This window comes from Cavia porcellus, unplaced genomic scaffold, assembly GCF_034190915.1.
Source record: "Cavia porcellus strain 051 isolate PalLab524CR breed Dunkin Hartley unplaced genomic scaffold, mCavPor4.1 scaffold_26, whole genome shotgun sequence".
Classification (NCBI taxonomy): domain Eukaryota; kingdom Metazoa; phylum Chordata; class Mammalia; order Rodentia; family Caviidae; genus Cavia; species Cavia porcellus.
The window spans coordinates 29,708,132-29,725,024 of NW_026947509.1; the positions used below are offsets into that span (position 1 = coordinate 29,708,132).

Here is a 16,893-nt window from a genome sequence, read left to right on the forward strand (position 1 = left end):
TGTGGGAACACCAAGTGCTACAGCCTTTAGATTCAGAGGGGGAACCCAGCCTGAGGAGGGTTTATACCTGTTTAAAGGAAAACTAAGGATGACAATGGGGGGAAGGCCGAGGCACCTCCACGCAGCCCTCCACACAGGCAGGCACTGTTCTAGCAACTTCGGGCCAGTCAGGCTCCACTGGGTGGCTGTCACCACACCCTGCCTCTTCACAGGGAGGAGGTGACTTCCTTAAGGCCACACAGCCTAGCCTCAGGGGCCCCAACCACTGTGCTCCAGATGCCCCCTCCCCTCCAAATGGGACCCTGGCTCCTGGCCCAGGGCTAACTCCTGAGGGACCTCCGAACTCCAGGTTCTTCACAGAGAGGAAATAATTAACCTGGAAAATGATTCATACAAAACCCATCCTTAAATTAAAAATTTAAAAAAAATCCTTGTTCTCATTTTTAAAATAATCTAGCCGCATCCTGATCCAAGTTACATGATCTCTTGAATTGTTTTTTGAAAGGCACAGTATAACCAAGTAAGACAACAGAAAATTGTAAGCATAACAAACCATGGTCCTATGGAATCCCATTTCAATTTGCATGCATTGTTCTACTTCTGAAAGCCCACCCAACACTAAAATGTTTGTGCGTGCGCGTGTGCGCACGCGCGTGCACACACACACACACACACACACACACACACACCAAATGGGGGAGGGGGTAATAAGCCCAGCTCTTTTATCCAGTATCACTTTTAACCTCTAGATTTCATTTTGTACTCCTATATAAAAAACTCTAGACATTACAAGAAACAATGAATACATCACAACTTGATCTTGAAGCTCACATCTCTAGCTATTGTAACCTTTCTTTTCTTTTTCTTTCTTTCTTTCCCTTTTTTGGTGCTACGGATCAAACTCATGATCTTACAGACCTCGCACTTGCCAGACTGTTGCCTATGCCACTGAGCTAAATCCCTGGCCCCTATCTTTCTTACTTTTTCTTTTAGAAGACTCCAAATATGCTAGAAAATAATGGAAAATAAATGTTAAAATATAATAGCAGATAGTGGGGGTGATCTGATCTGTAGTCTTATGGTAAGACTATGAACAACTAGGGAGAAATGGAACTTTTAAAGAAGATAAATTCTAAAACAGAATTGACAAGGAAAACACAAACTAGCTTTCAGAAAATGGAAAACAAGACAGAAGCAAGTTATTTGATATGGAGAAAGTAAGAGGTCTACTTTTCACAGCTCAAGATTAGAGAGCCAAACCTGCAAGTAAACAGAGTCACATCACTGATAGTGTGACCCTTAACAAGAGAACATGGTGACTTATAGTAGCACCCAATGTATAAACAGGCTTTCTTTTATACTGGGAAATTAATCCCCGTTGCCTAGTGAAGATATTTTAATGACACTTAAAAATCTGTTTCTTGTAACTTAAATTCTAGCAAACCTTTAGTCATATGATTTAGAGACCCATGAAACAGTGTTATGGTTTATGTTTGGATGCCCCACCCCCAAGCCTCATGCAATCATGGACATGGCTGAGTCTGGTATTTGTGATTGGTTGTTGTCTAGCACTGGGATTGGTGGTGTGAATGCTGCATTCACCCAGGGGTGGAGCTGGCACACAACGTAAGGGCACGTGTTTTGCTCTTGCTGTTTGCTGTAGCCATGAATGGCTGCCTTGCCATGCCATTCTGCCTTGGAGCCAGCTGACTGAAGCCCCCCAAACTGTAATAAATTTCCTTCCTTCATTTTGAGTGTTGGGTATTTTGTCCCAGCAATGAGAAAAAAGTAACCAAGACAAATGATAAACAAAAAACACAGGCCTTCTAGGGAATTCCTGGGGTGGCCACACTCCCTGGTGCTGGGAAGCTCTGATCCCCTGTTCTTTCCAGCCTGTACCTCCAAGCTCACCAGGGGCCACTCAGGGTGGACCACAGCCACAGTCAGCAAGCACAGACTTTCTAACTGCCCTCCCCAGATCCTACCTCCCTGAAACCCTAAAAGGCAGGCCTGGGAGGGCAGGCTGGCTCAGAACCACCCACTCCTGAGTTGGATTCTCACTCAGCCCTCAGGGCCCCAGGATGCAAGGACATCCTGGGGAGCAGTGGGCATCCTGGGTCAGCTTGTCCTCCCCAGGTTCCACCAAGGTGCCTCAGCCATCTCTTTCTTGTGTTTGCAGAGCCCAAGGGGTCAGTAGATGAGAGATGGGTGCTTATATCAGTCACCAGCTCTTCCCACCATGGGTCTCAGAAACTCCAAGTGTAAAGAGCAAAGTGAAAGACAGACACCAGGAAAGACAGGAGTTTTTACAGATGAAAAGGGGCAAGATGGGTGTGGGGGACGTACAGAAAACAAAGCTCCCCATGAGGAATGGGGTCAGCTTGTGCTGCAAACATGGACAAAAAATAAAAACTGAAAAACATAAACTGTACACTGAAAGTGTATATATTTTATCATGCAACATATTCATCAACAAAATTATTTAAAGAAACATAAGAGTGGCAGTACAGGGGGAAGGACAAACAGAAGGGTCTTCCTCCCAAAACAAACTTTTCTATATACACAGTGTCATCAGACTGAATGCAAGTACTCTGATCACACGCTCACAAGCACACTTCCCTTTCCCAGGGACCCAGGTGGACATTCGGGATGAGCCTTCCTGTTGTGGTCCTGTGCCTCAGTGGCCCTGGCTGCTCCTTGCACGCTGTGATTTCTCACAGAAGGGGTCCATGGGTGCAACACAGGAGCCCAAGCCGTTCTGGAGTTCTGATGATATTCCCACACCTCCTTACACCAAGGACACCTATGCTCACCGATCCTGTGATTCTCGGCTACTGTGCCAGGCTACTGTGTTGTCACATTGCATACAGAGCAGACGGCTCTCAAATGGTCAGGAGATGAAGCCCAGCGTGGTGGCTCACGCCTGTAATTCCAGCACTTGGAAGGCTGAGGCAGGGGGATTGCTGCAAGTTAGAGGCCAGCCTGGGCTACAAAGTAGTGAATTCAAGGGAGCCTGAATGACATGGTGAGTCACTGTCTCAAAACAGCCACCACCAAACAAAAAGGTCAAGAAATACTGCGCTTGTTCTGACACCCTTTTCCCTTCTTTTTCACTCTCTCCTGCTTGTCAGCTGTGTGCTTCCCACCAGACAGCAAGGCCCCAGCCTCTTGATTCCCAGTGCAGCTTACCAAGGGCTTGCTGAGTACCAAGGTGGGGGCGACCTGGGGACCTCTCATGGAGGGACAGCAGGGAACTAAGAGGGGATGCTGGCTGTTGGATTGCTTCCCAAGGGCCTCTAGAAGTGGGCAGTGTATGTGGTGGGGACACCTACTGGAGTCCTGCAGCCCCCTCGTCTGCTGTTTCCACAGCCTGATCCAAGAGGATGCGTCATACACCACCCTCCTCTTCAGGATCCCCAGCAGGGAGGAAAATCGAAGGCTTTCACATCTAAGGTGGGCATCAGAACAGAGACGCCGTCAGCAGGGGCAGCACCCAGGAGCTGGGAGGTCACCCGAGGACAGACAGGGCTGGTGTGGGGAGTTGACTCAGCATGTTGCTGAGTGGGCTTTTGGAGTGGCCCTTCTTGGGCCGCTGGGAGCTCACACAGGAGGGGACACTGCTGTGAAGGGATGCTGTGACCCAGGGCAGGGTCAGAGGTCAAGAAGCCCAAAGACCGGAACCACAGGCTTGTGAAGTTATGAAATGCTTTTATTTCAGTTGTCTAACACTTCGGTTTGCTCAGGTTTTACCGAGGCTTTGGTCCTTCTGCACTCAATTATCTCTCGTAACAATGACATGAATTAGCATCAACTCATCGAGTGTCACCCGTATCCATAATGTACATTCTTGAGTGATTTTATATCTTATCATTACTTTTTATTTAACTTTACAATTACTTTTAAAGCTCTTTTATATAGAAAATATATATTTCTTTCGCAGGTCAAAACAAGAATTTTCCAATCAATATACTGACAAACAACAAATATATTTGTACCAAAATAACAAAAGTGATTGAGCTACTTAAAATACCCAATTATAGATTAATAAGTAGTTTCCACAAGAATAAGTAACTTTTATATTGCTCTTTTGACTAATAAGACATTCAAACAAAGAGTAGCAATTTCAAGATTTAAAAATTTGTGATTCCCCCCAGCAAAACTACAGTAGGAAATGCAGTTTCAACAGGTCAACTCTAGAAAAACATCTCCAAAAAAACCTTTTGAAAGTCTTTGTATAAAATGAATTTGGTACATCATTAGTATGAAGTCAAAATCTTTTACAAAATCAATTCGGGTACCACTGAGAATGAGACCCTCAAGTCTCAGTGTGAAACAAAATACTTCAGTGAGGTAAAGCAAATAAGACCTCTCTAGTACTTTCAAATATTTGTTATCTCTAAAACGATAATCATTGTCCTAAAGGTGAAAATCTTATCTCTCAGTGACCTATAGGCTACTTGGCCATTTATCTCCTTTAAATAAAACACCAGACAGGTTATAACATACACATTAAAATCAACTATGAAAAGTACATATATTTGAATGAGACGTAGTCGCTTAAATATCCACTATCTTCATAAAGCAGAAATCTAAGAATGCTCTTTGGTCATCTCAATTAGATGTTGATGTATTTGGTCAGGAATAGTCACATTATGTTGGTCTCAGGCAAATGCTAAGCTACACCGCCTAGGGCTGGAGCAGGCTTTCCTTACCCATGCTCCTGGAATGCTCTCATTTTGAACTTATGTCAAAAACAAATGTGCTTTTCTGATCCGGGTGATGAGTCTTGATGACTTAATAGAAACCTAAAAGTAATGGTCTGTACTGTGGGGTAGCAGAGGCCGGGCGGTCACCCTGCCACAATGCGTCTGAGACTCAGGATGACCTCCAAGTGGCCCTGGTGGAGGCAGCAGGTCAGCGTGCGGCCATCCCTGTCCTGGGAGCCTGTCTTGCGCCCTGCTTGCTTGCCTGCCTGCCTTATGACATGGTGCAGTCCTCTTTGCCTTTGCCTTTCTCGTTCCCTCCTTTTTCATGGCTTTTGCTCTCTGAATCCAAGCCCCCCAGCTCCTCGGTTGGCCCAGACAAGTCACCTTTTTCTAGGCTGATGCTGCCTGCAGCTTCCTGGACCATCTGATTCTGCTGTTCGTGTGTCACACACATCTCAGGACTTCCTGTCTGACAGGCATTCTCGGTGGTCCCTGAGGGGCTTTCATTTTGCAGCAGGGAGCTGCTGGTCCCATCTGCATTCTCCGCCTCTGAAGTGACACCAGCTAGGTCGACGCTGCCATCTGTGACACTTTCCGCTGACTCTTTCTCACTAGCATCAGTGCCCGAGGGCTGAACGGCACCACCTGCCAAATCCACGGCGTCCCGGGCAGCCCCCTCACTCCCTCTCCCCGGGTTCATGTCATCATCCTCTTGGTTCAGTTTTCCATCCCACTCGGGACAATCAGCAGGCTCGACACCTCCCGCCAGGATTTTCTGCGCTGCGTTTTCGGAAACCTCCTCTTGCGCTTCCTCTGCTGGTTTTTCACCAGCAAACTGTCCTGGCTCTCCCTGAGCCATGCCCCCATCTGCATCCTGATAGGTCAGCTCTTTCCTGACGTCTTCAAGGCTTTCCACAGGTGCAGATGATTTTTTCTTTTTGTTTTTCTTTTTCTTATTCTTTGACTTCTTCTGGGATGAATCCAATGACTCCGTCTGCTGGGTGTTCTTTACTTCACTGGGTTCATGATCGGGGTCTGCCCTCCCTGGACTCAGGACTTCCTCTTGGTTGTCCTTGGCTGCAGGAGCCTCTGGAATGGTCTGTGCATCTGTCTGGACTGGTTTCTCGTCCTTTGTTCCTGCATCTCCCTCCTCCTCCATGTTGTTCTCCCTGCCTACTTCTGCACTCTGAGCAGAGGCCTCTCCAGCCTCGGCTGCATCCTGTTTGGTGAGCTCCTTCTCTGAGCTGTGCCCCATGCTGGTGCCCAGCTCATTGACTGGATGAGTCCCAGGGTGACTTTCAGGGGCTCCCACTGCAGCTCCCCCTGTCTCCAGCTCCTCTTCTATGTGGCCCTCACCTGGCCCCCTAGGATCTGCACCACTCACCCATTCAGCTTCAGGTCCTTGCACAGGAGTGGATCCCTGACATGGTTTTGGGTGAGTCTCTTCCACCTCTGTTTTCAAACCTTGGTTCTCTTGGTCCTGCCTTCCCACAGACTGCTCACTTTGCTCTATGACATCTGAAGCATTACAAGTATCCTGTCCCTCGAGGGGACTCGAGGCTCCACTACCTAAATTCTCTGGACACTTGGGCTGCCCCAGGGATGCTCCAGTCCCCTCGGCTGAGATGACTGTGACTTCCTGGGAGCCAGTCTGCCCCAGAGTTTCACAATCCTCTGGATGCTGGCTCTGTACTTGCTCCTCGAATCCAGCATTTGCTAAGTCTTCAGAGCCTCTCTGGCCCTCAGCGTTCTCAGCAGGATCAGACACCTCTACGCCCACGCCATTCTGTACTGGGTCCTTTTTGTGCTGTCTGTGCTCAGCATTCTGCAAGATTTCTGTTTTCCCCACATTCTCCACAATTTCATTCTCCACCTCCACTTCTTTGGCTCTCCCTAAAAGACCATGGAGAGAATTGAAGGGACCCCAGGATGCAGTGGCCACTTAATATACAGTAAAATGTAAAGACAAGCTTGGACTGCCACCCGCCCTGTTCTGAGAGAGACCAAGAGCAAGAAAAAGAAAGACAGAGAGTGTGCACGTCGCAGGACACGGAAGCCGCCCACTTCTGTGCCACAAAGCAGTAACTGCGTTAGTGTGGTTTTGCCACCATCTCAGAGGCAGGCGTGGCCGCTAGCCCCACTGGCGTGCACTGGTCTATCCAGGTGAAGTTAACAAATAGAAAGAGCTTGGGCCAGGCAGCCAAACAATCCAAAATACTGGGCTTCAGAGGGACTTCTGGCCACACCGAGGTTTTCCTTCCTAACATCCATCACAATTACCTGGATGCTACCCTAACAGCAGCTTGCACATAGTTTTTAAAAAGCACATTCAGTTCACTTTCAGAGACTCAGCCTCAAGATCAGTCTTAAGGCAGATGCTTTGGGAGCAGCTCACAGAGCCGGGTGTGGTGGCACATGCCTGCAATCCCAGCACTAGGGAGGCTGAGGCAGGAGGATCACTATAAGTTTGAGGCTAGCCTAGGCTACCTAAGTGAGTTTAAGGCCAGCCCAAATGACATAGTAAGACTGTCTCAAAAGAAAAAAAAAAAACTTTTGCCTTTCATAGTGGCAAAAAGAAATCTGTGTTTCACCACCACACACTGTCTTGCTGGGAAGGTGTCCTGTGTCTACCCTGAATACTTGGTGTCCCCTGGGGTGTGGCGAGGGGCCTAGCAGAAAGGCATGCTGCACACCAAGGTGACCACTTAACCCAACAGATTTCTCGTCAGTTAAAAAGTGCATCACTAGTTTGGAATGAACAGCCAAATCCGGGATTCTCCAGAGACACACAAGCCCATGTGGTTGAGGTCAAAGCCTGATGGGTCACAACCCAGGGGTCCCACAGCTGAGGTGCTGACCCCAGAAGGTGGGGTGATGCCAAGACTCTTCCCTTATTTACTTCACCCTTTAAATGTGTCTACTATTGCACCTCAGGTGAAGCACGTTTTATATTAAAGAAATAGTGCACATAAATTAAAACTAAGTTCACCTAAGGGGAAGGTCCCCCAAGTCCTCACAGATGGGCTCTGCAGTCAAAGCTATTTGGGAAACACTCACGGAACAAGTGCTGAGGTTCTTTCAGCATCAGGGAGGGTTAGAGAGACCCACACATGGGGACTCTGACAAGAGCAGCACAATCAAATCCCTTGTGCCTTAGGGATGACTTCTAGAGCCTTGGTGGAAACCCTGTTTCTTCCAACACCTTCTACACACAAGAGCTGCTTCCTGAACAGATATACAGATAAAGATACCCCTCCCCGAGGAGCAGGTCCCAAGAACCTGGAGAAGCTGGGGCCTGTTGGTTCCTGCATCTGCAAGGATAAGAGGTCAGATGGAAGCTGCTGCCTCAGCTAAGGGTCTTGGCCCGCACCTCAATCCAGCCCTGTGGCAAGAAGGCAGCAGATCCCAGGACACATAGGGCTTCTGTGGGAGCTGGGCTGCGTGCCAGAACCGCCAGGGTCTCCCCAAACCAAATGTGATGAATACTAGTCAGTGGATTTCTCCAGATGGTGACATACTTTGGGATTTGCTGGACTCTCCAACTTTACATACTTGCAAAAGCAAAAGTGAGGCATACACAGGAGGACCCCCTCTGACAGGCAGGGTACCCTACTCCTGCTGGGAGGTGCCTCTCCAGCACAGACCTTGCCCAGGACTCCACTGACTGCCTGTCATCCGCTACTGATGCCCCAACACCCTCCATCTGCACCAGCACCAGCACTAGCATCAACTAGCTGGTTGGCACATACGGGCAACTGGCCTACTTCACAGCTCTGACGGATCTATCACAGGGAAGTTAAAAGCCGCTCTTGGCACGCATGCGAGCAAGACCGAGTGGCCCTCTCCACACTGCTGTGAAACTGCTTCCCACTTGGTAGCTCTGAGAAGCAGTGAAACGTGTCCTTGAGCCGTCCATGTGAGCACTAGATAGACACATGCCAGGCAACACGCGTGGGTGACCGCATGGCTGGGGGGAGCTTCCCCCACAGGATGGAGTGGGGCATGCTGGGTGACAGTAAATGATCAGTGACCGTGGCTTCAGTTCTGACAATGCATGGAAGATGGATCAGTGTGGACTGGAAAGGTGAGAGGATCAAAAGGAAAACCAACACTTACCTAGCGTCCCATCTGAGGCTGACTTGAGGGCGTTTATCTCTTCTTTTGACATTTTGGTAGGTCCTGGGCTCCCGACGTTATTAAGTGTGTCTGAAGTTTCTCCATTTGTAGCTACTTCTGAATTTAGGATTATTCCATGTTTCTGGAGGGGGGGACGGGGAGGAACCAGGCTCATTGAAATATACCATGGTATCTGGCTCAACTATCCTATTAATTATTATAAAAAGGGAAACTATTTTCCTGAAGTAGCGGGTAACTCCACAGAGACAGTGAAGCGCCCTTCTGGGCACCACAGCTATGAATATCTGTCAACGCACCCCAACTGGGATGCCTTCTTCCAGTGCTATCTCCGCTGTGTCCTGCTTTGTGGCCTAAGCTTCTAGTGACAAGACACTTTCAGTGGGCACCCTTTCCACGGGGTGATGGCCTGTGGGCTGTCACACAGTGCAGCATTGGGTCAGTCACCGAGACTAGAGTCCCAGCTTCGTGCTTTGAAGAGGAAGAAAGAGGTAAAGAAATACGCACGGGGTCTGAAAGGGCTAAGCAGGTGGGAGAAGGAAGCGAGAGGCAACTGGGACGCCTGGGGTGGTCACAGGAACCTCACTGTGGGCCAGCTCTGGGATCTCTTTACCGGCCACTCCACAGCCCATGGCCCTGGCCCAATGCCCTGCTCCCCCCAACCCCCGTCTCAGCTCCAAGCTGTACCCTGACAGGTGGCTACTCTGCTCTGGCCTTGGCCTCTGGGGCAAAACTCGATGTGTCCCTCGCAGCACTGAGGACTCTGCCAGAGCCGTGAGCCTCTCTGCGCCACCCCACTGCATGGGCCCTGGGCCATGTCTAGGGGTGGGGACTGTGCTCCTAGAATCTGGAGGGCTGGGTCTAAGCACACGGCCTCTCTCCTACTGCACCCCAGTTGCTGAGGAGCTGGAGAAGTCCTTGGAAGTGAGGGCTCCCGCCCCAAGTCTACCCTGGGACGTTTTCTGCCAAGGGTCAGAAGGGACCCGAGGGCTCTCTGAGAAACTCAGCGTTGGAATCTGGGCCACTTGCAGATGAGCTGTGCCTACACTCAGCCGAGAGCCAGAACAGCACCCCAACGTGGCCCATGTGTGCCACTCTGAGCCAGTCAACCTGATACAGGAGTGGCACCAACAGCGAGAGTATGACACGCAGGCCACCGCATAGCCGTGGAGGCAGAAGTTGTCTCAAGCAGAGCTTTGGCTTCCTACCTTGCATTCCTCTTTCAGCTTGGCTACTTCTTCTCTAAGGTCATCGCGCTCGCTCCTTACGGAATCAAAGAACTCTTTCTGCCTCTCTAACGCCTGCATGTGCAGCAAGCAGAGAGAAGGGAGAGTCACAAAGAGGAGAGGTCCCTGGGCAGGGAGCAAAGACTGCATCCGAGACACGGATGGACACGCAGGACACGCACGAAGCCCATGCTGGCAGCAGCTTGTCTAGGCACTGTGACCGCCCCCGGAAACAGAGCCCCTTGGTTCTGTGAGATCCAGGAGGCAAGTCCACTGCCTCACTTTCTAGTTTGGTTTGTGGTGTTGCAGAGTTAATGGCAGTGGCACGCACATTTAAGTGAGGGGCAAATAAAGGACAGAAAGGAACCAGGCATGCTTGTGCAAGTCTGTGACTCCAGGATTCATGAGGCTGAAGCAGGAGAGTGCCATGAGTTTGAGACCAGCCTGAACTACATAGCGGGACCTTATCTCAAAAAGGAAAGAAAAGAAAAGAAAAAGAATCAAAAAGAGAAAAAAGGAACTCTAAAGAGACCCCCAAATGACTGCAATCTGCTTATACACATTAATCGTGGGCGTCTGTGGTCACACACAAACACAAGTGGCTCAGCAACTGTCAAGGGGGGGGCCACGGTGTGGCTCTGCACCAGGACCAGGTGACCACATTTGTACCTCTGGCCATTGTTGGGGTGGGGTCCCCTCAAGCTGCTGTGTCTTAGAAACACCTATTGCCATGCATCAGCAGGAAACAAGGGGTCCCTTCCCCCCGCATGTGGGTGGGTCCAGATCTCTCTGAGGGAAACCCCCAGGTGAGGTGGGCACAAGGGATCCCCAGAACCTGGGCCACACAGGGTGTACTGCCCTCGATCTTTGCAGCTGCCACACGGGGAACCCTCGAGGGCTGTGGGTGGGGCCAGGGAGCTGACGTGTACATGGTTGTGAACTCTGTGTCTTGGGGCCTCATGAGCACCCACACGAGCACTGTTGCCAAGTGAAGACCCTAAGATTGGCATCTGCCAGGCAGCTTGCCCATGTGTGTAGGTTTTCAAAGACCGAGGACGCCTACCCCTATCTTTTTGTCTTTCCACTCTATTGTCTCCTGCAGATCAGAAATCTCCCTGATATAACCCGCCTGTTTCTGCTGCAGCTGTCGGATTTCCTGAGGAAAGGAACAGATGGGAAGAAAGCAGACAGAGTTAAGCAGGAAGAAAACAACCCAACCGGCGAAGGGTGACCTGGATGCCAGCCAGGACAGTGGACAGCCAGACTGTGTCACCTCACTGACCCCGCAGGCCCTGCACGCAAGGATCATTCTCCTTGTCTTGCTTGAAGGTTCCAAGGGATGGGGAGGGAACCTCTGCCTGCCTGAAAGTCACCACTGTGCTGAGTACGTGGGGAACGAAGAAGCCGCCCTGTGAGTCACACGCTGCTTCCTGGAGGGGCCCTTGGGTGAGTGTGGCCTTTGCAGACCCCGAGTCCTTCATAAGCTAGGGTGGCAGTGATGTCTCTGGACCATATGCTTGCGGGGACCACTGTCACACCTGCCGTGTGGCTGAGTGAAACTACATGGACTCCTGTGGATGCTGTGAAAAACTGTCATACACTCAGGGCTTAAATCAACATGGATTTGCTCTCTTCCAGTTCTGGAGATGGTAAGTTCACAGCGGGCCTTAGGGGTTCCAACTGGGCTTGGTCCTGCTGGGGACCCAGGAAGACTCAGTTTCCTCATCTTGCCCACCTTCCAGAACCTTCTTGCCTGCACTCCCTGGCTGTCCCAGCCCCTACTTCTTCCCTCGACTTGTCCTCTTTTTGGGACCCCTAAGGGGACATGGAGCCCACCCTACTGATCCAAGCTGATGTCACCTCTGGAGGCCTTGAATTTGGCTGCATCCGCAAGCTCCTGTCACCATGCAAGGTGACGTTTACTGCTTCCAGGGTGAGGACAGGGACAGCTTTGGAAGGTGGCACATGCAGGACCACTGCAGAGGAATCTGCACACCGAGGGGACTGCTGCCCTGAGTAATGCGTGGGGTGTCCCTGTAAACATGCAGGTAACATGAGTAACTGCTACGGACTGAGCTGGGTCCCCCGAATTTCCACGTTGGAGCCCTGACCTCCAAGGTGATAGTGTTTTGAGACTGAGCCTGCAGGGATCCATGAAGCTTAAATAGGTCCTGGGAGAGGGGGGGTGTCCTGCCCTGGCACAACTAGTGTCCAAGTGAGAAGCTCTGAGTCCTCTCTGCCTTCAAGGACACAGTGGAGGTGACCGCTGCAGACCAGGCAGGGGCTCCCTGGCCCCTCACCCAGACCTCAGACTTCCAGTCTCCAGAGCAGAGAGCAGTGGCCTTTGGTGTTGAGCCCCAACCCCACACAGCAGTCTGAATTGGAGCAGTGAAACCAAGGAGATGCCTGACCGCAGGAAGCCGCTCCACTCACCTCCAGCATCTCGTCCCTCTGCCGCAGGGCCTCCTTAACCTCAGCGAACTGGAACTGCAGGACGCTGTGTGCGTGCCTCTCCCGCTCAAACTCCTGCAGGAGGAAGCAGCCACGCCCTCTATCACTTTAGAGTCACGTGCCCCTCACTTGCTTCAATGACCTCACCACCACCTCCAAGTCAGAGGGCGCACAGGGCCACTCTTCCCAACACAGTGAAGACACCCCGATGAGTGGCCTCAGGGTGAGGAGGAGCCGATGCCAACAACAAGGCCTCGGATTCCTCTCTGGGGAGCAGGCAGGGCCAGGCTCGGCTCCAGCATCCCCTGGGGTTCCCGGGGTTGGAACAGGATGATAAAAATCACCCTTGATTTACAATAGGGCAAGGAGCACTTAGTGGGTGAAAGGAGACCAATGTAGCTGACCTGGGTAGTCAGCTTTCCTCCAGGGAAAAAGCAGGAAAGGCAGGGGCCATGGGGCCATGGAGGGGTCAGAGCTGCTCCCCAACCCTCACCCCACTCTGTGAGGCACCCTCCTTGGGTCTGGCTGCTGAGCTCCTCCATCCACACTCATCCACAGCAGCACACCTGTAATAATGCTCTGGGCCACAATTAACTTTGCTGAAGCTTAGAGGACAGCACTGTACCTGTCTCTAGGTCTGTCTCGTGGGCTGCTGGAGAAAGGATTTGACCTGGGTGCCAGGCTCCTTTCTGAGGGTGACAGATACCTTCCCTCCCGCTGGGCTTGGTTGGCTCTTGCCCCTGCCCCTGCCCTGGGCACTCGTCCTAGCACACGCAGCCTCTTGTAGGTGACACTATGGTGCTGGCCACTGGGTGCAGCCAGATGGCATCCTGCTTCTGCTGCCTCAGGCCCTGGCCTCCGGCTAAGGAAAAGGACAGGAGCTCGGCTGTCAGGAGCAGAACCCCAGTCAGCTTCTAGCCTGGTTCTGCAGCAGCCAGACCAGAACCCTAACAGGACCCTGGTTTTAACCCTCAGGATTCTGAAGATATAGCCAGTTACAGAAGAAAAGGAAGAAAAATGACACTCAAACGTTCAAGTCTATCTCAGAATCTCTAAGGAAATGGACAACATTAGGGATTAAAAAAATCAACCATGTCTAAACATGTGGAAAAACAAGCACCCCCTGCCCTCCGGCTCATGAAGAACCTCTGCTTGCAGGCTTCCCAGACCCAGGCACTGTCCCGTGCCTCCATGCAGACTCGGGCTGACCACAAGACAGCAGCAGGGCAACCCAGTGGTTCCACACAAAGGCCCACACAGGTTGACCCGTCACTGAGCCTCAGGATATCAGGATATTTGTTTTTTTTTTTTTTGAGACCAGGTCTTAATATGTAGCTCATGCTAGCCTTAAACTCAAGGTGCTCCTCCTCCCTGAACCTCCCCAGGGCTGGGATTACAAGCAGGTGATGTATTGAATTCTTAAATGGAGAAGCCATATTCTCCCAACCATAAGAAAATAAACGAATATAGTCTTCTTAAAATCTGTGACATTATTTGTCCAGGATGGTAAAGAAAAAAATTAAAACACGCAATGTGGGGTAACAGAAAACAAAGTCATCTGAGTGGGGCTTATCCAAGCGCACGGGCTTTTCCGTGGCTGTGTCTGCCTTCTGCACAGAATTCGACAGCGGCTTTAGGAAAACTGTCCTTGCAGGGGCCACGGCATCCCTGTCCTGGAGTCCGGGCTTCCTGGGCTCCTGGAGACCGTGACACACACACAGACCCTTGCACCGCCCATGACTCCTGAGCACCTGGCACCCACCTTGCTCTTCTCCTCACACTGCCGCCGGGCCTCGGCAAGCTCCTCCTCCAGCTCCAGCAGCGCATCCTTGAGGGTGTCCACCTGGTACATGAAGTTGGTCTTCTCATTGTCCAGCTGTGCATTGGAAACCATAGCCTTCTTGTATTTCTCTTCCACCTCTGCCAGCGAGTCCTGCAGAAAGGGTCAGGGTTTTGCAACTGCATTAGGAAACCCAAGTAAAAATGGACGTGGCACTCTAGAAAAACCAGCCGGCAGTGCAGAGAGACCTTATTTCCGGGAGCAAATAATCACAATGGGAAGCACGTGTGGTTTCCACTCGGCCTCTCAAGTGCACCAAATTCTCATCTGTTTTGAGCTGAGCCGGGATGAAAGCCCAGCATCCTCTCATTGGGGCAGAATCAATTGGCAGAAACCGAGGGCCACAGAGCTGGCCAGGGACTCTGGACTTGTAACTCAGTAGCTGGGCCTCCCCCGTGGTGTCAGGGCTGCTCACCAGGTGTCTCACACAACCACATGAGGTAAGTGGCTGTGGCTGGTAGACACAGTGACGTGACAGGTGGCAGCCTCACCATAACACAGGTAACTGCCTGTGTGCCCTGGCTTGTGAACCAGGAAGTGGCTGGTAGTGACTGCACACTTCTGGTAAACTGGGAAACTAAACACAGGCCTCACTGGAAAGACAAAGGTCAGTCCCCAGAGGGGACAGCAGGGAATGACACACGTGGTGGTGCCCTCATGTGGCCACATCTTTGCAGGTCCTGGAATGGGAGGTGGTGAAGCCAGAAGAGAGAAGGCAGAATTGTGGGTGCCAAGCACCAGAGCTAAGGAAAGCAGTGTGGGTGGCTTAGCTGGGAGCCTCACAGGCTGTGCAGAAGCTGCACAGGGGCTGGTATGGTCCTGTCCTGCACTCCAAACCAGGGCAAAGATTTTAGATGGGTCCAGGGCTTTCCAGGAAGTGTGGGGGTTCCCTTTTGACATGAGTTGAAAGCTAGACTTAGTCTTTCCCCTTTTAAATAGAGGGGACAATCCTGAGAAGGATGGATAGGTGAGTAGTGTATGTCCCCGTGTTCAGTGTTCTCTGATGGAGCTGAGACTCCATCCTGGGTTCTTCCTGGGGTGCTGCAAAGGAAGTAACAGACCTGCTACATTTCCATAGCAACTACTCATCCTACCATCAAGGTGACTTCTGTTTCCCATTAGTGCATTAGCACAGGTGCATGCACACACTCAAAGCCAGGTGACACTCATTCGGACAGAAGCCCCTCAATCAGTAAAAACTCACACCATGCAGGTAATCTGCACACTCCCCAAAGCACACACGTTAACCATGCCCTCGTGGTGGACAGCAGATGTTGAAGCCTGTTTGTGTGTGATGACTATGGAAGGTGAAGAGGACCAAAATCCTTCTGTAAGTGTCCCTGTGTCTGGACACTGGTTTTAGCCTGAAGGAAGGAAGTGAGCTTGACACACACTGGGAAATTGTTAGTGACCTTTCTCCTGGGGAGCTGCGGTTTCATGACAGGGCAGCACCATGCTGGCCTTCCTGCTGTCCCTGGCCTATCGCCTGGGCCCCTGCAGGCTGAGTCACACTTTGAATTCCTCCCATGGGGTTTTCCACACTAGCGTGGATTAGCACTGCGAGCACACACTTCCACACACTGGTACCTTCAGCTCTTTCAGGCCCTGCATGTACTTTCCTTCTACATCCTGAATCTGGTCCTTTAGCTCATTGAGCTCCTGGGAAGCAGCAAATGATGAGGAAAGTCAGGGAAAAATATTGGCTGGAGGAGGCCTCATGCAGCGGACTCTCACCCCCTGCATCGTTCCTATCATCTGGGCAGTCCCAGTACACACTTCCTTTTTGTTTCTTAAAGCATTAAAAGAAAATAAATAGCAATATTACAAGGCTCAGATGTAAGTGTACCACCTGTCATTTTATACAATTTTGCAAAATTTGGCCTTGTCTCATATACAGCAGTACCTGGGTACTTGTTGACTGGCTTTAGAGGGTGAGGTAAGCACCAGAAATGACCAGCACCACACCACCAATTTTGGCTGAAAGGGTAATGAGGCACCAGGAAGCGGAGACCAACAAGTACAGCCTAAGCATGAGGATAGGACGACAAGAACTGGAACATAACCGTCTTCTGTCTCTCTCTCTCTCTCTCTCTCTCTCTCCTTAAAAGAGCTTCTGAGGACAGGACTAAGCACATTCAACAACCCATTTTGTACCCTGGGCTCCTGCTCCCTGCATGACACAGCGAGAGTTTGGGGAGACATCGGCAAAACCTGCGCCTGCCCTCAGAAGTACCGAGCCTGCTCTGGGACCTTTTCCACCTCCACCGTCCTGGAGCCCAAGGCGGAGCGAAGTGCAGCGGGGCTGCCAGGGGCCGGCAGTGGGCAGTGTATGTGGTATTTTAGGAAAAACAGTCAAAAATCCATTCTGCTGGCTTCAGTGGCTCACAAAACATAGGCGACAAAAAGCAACTTCAGGGAATCCCAGGCCATCCCCAAGAGCCGCATAAATCCCCTGTCCTCCTGGGCAAATGTCATCCATCTGCTCAGGTGTCTCCAGTGTGGGCTGGCTTCCTCTGTAATCATTCTGAGGGTGAGA

At 51.0% G+C, this 16,893-nt stretch overlaps 1 protein-coding gene across 25 annotated transcripts in view; it reads right to left on the reverse strand.

Moving 5' to 3' along the window:
* Lrrfip1 (LRR binding FLII interacting protein 1) overlaps window positions 1-16,893 on the reverse strand; it is a 100,212-nt gene that overhangs the window by 6,933 nt on the left and 76,386 nt on the right. For 11 of the 25 annotated variants that reach the window (XM_013157375.3, XM_013157387.3, XM_013157385.3 and 8 more), the window contains 7 exons: window positions 15,945-16,016; window positions 14,280-14,450; window positions 12,500-12,592; window positions 11,130-11,222; window positions 10,049-10,141; window positions 8,823-8,964; window positions 3,689-6,599 (listed from right to left, as the gene is read on the reverse strand). In XM_013157375.3, the coding sequence (XP_013012829.2) occupies window positions 4,978-6,599; window positions 8,823-8,964; window positions 10,049-10,141; window positions 11,130-11,222; window positions 12,500-12,592; window positions 14,280-14,450; window positions 15,945-16,016 (2,286 nt within the window). In that variant the 3' untranslated portion in view covers window positions 3,689-4,977. Of the gene's footprint in view, window positions 1-3,688; window positions 6,600-8,822; window positions 8,965-10,048; window positions 10,142-11,129; window positions 11,223-12,499; window positions 12,593-14,279; window positions 14,451-15,944; window positions 16,017-16,893 lie in introns of those variants that run through there. The other 14 variants (XM_013157397.3, XM_013157394.3, XM_063237044.1 and 11 more) reach the window with 9 other exon arrangements.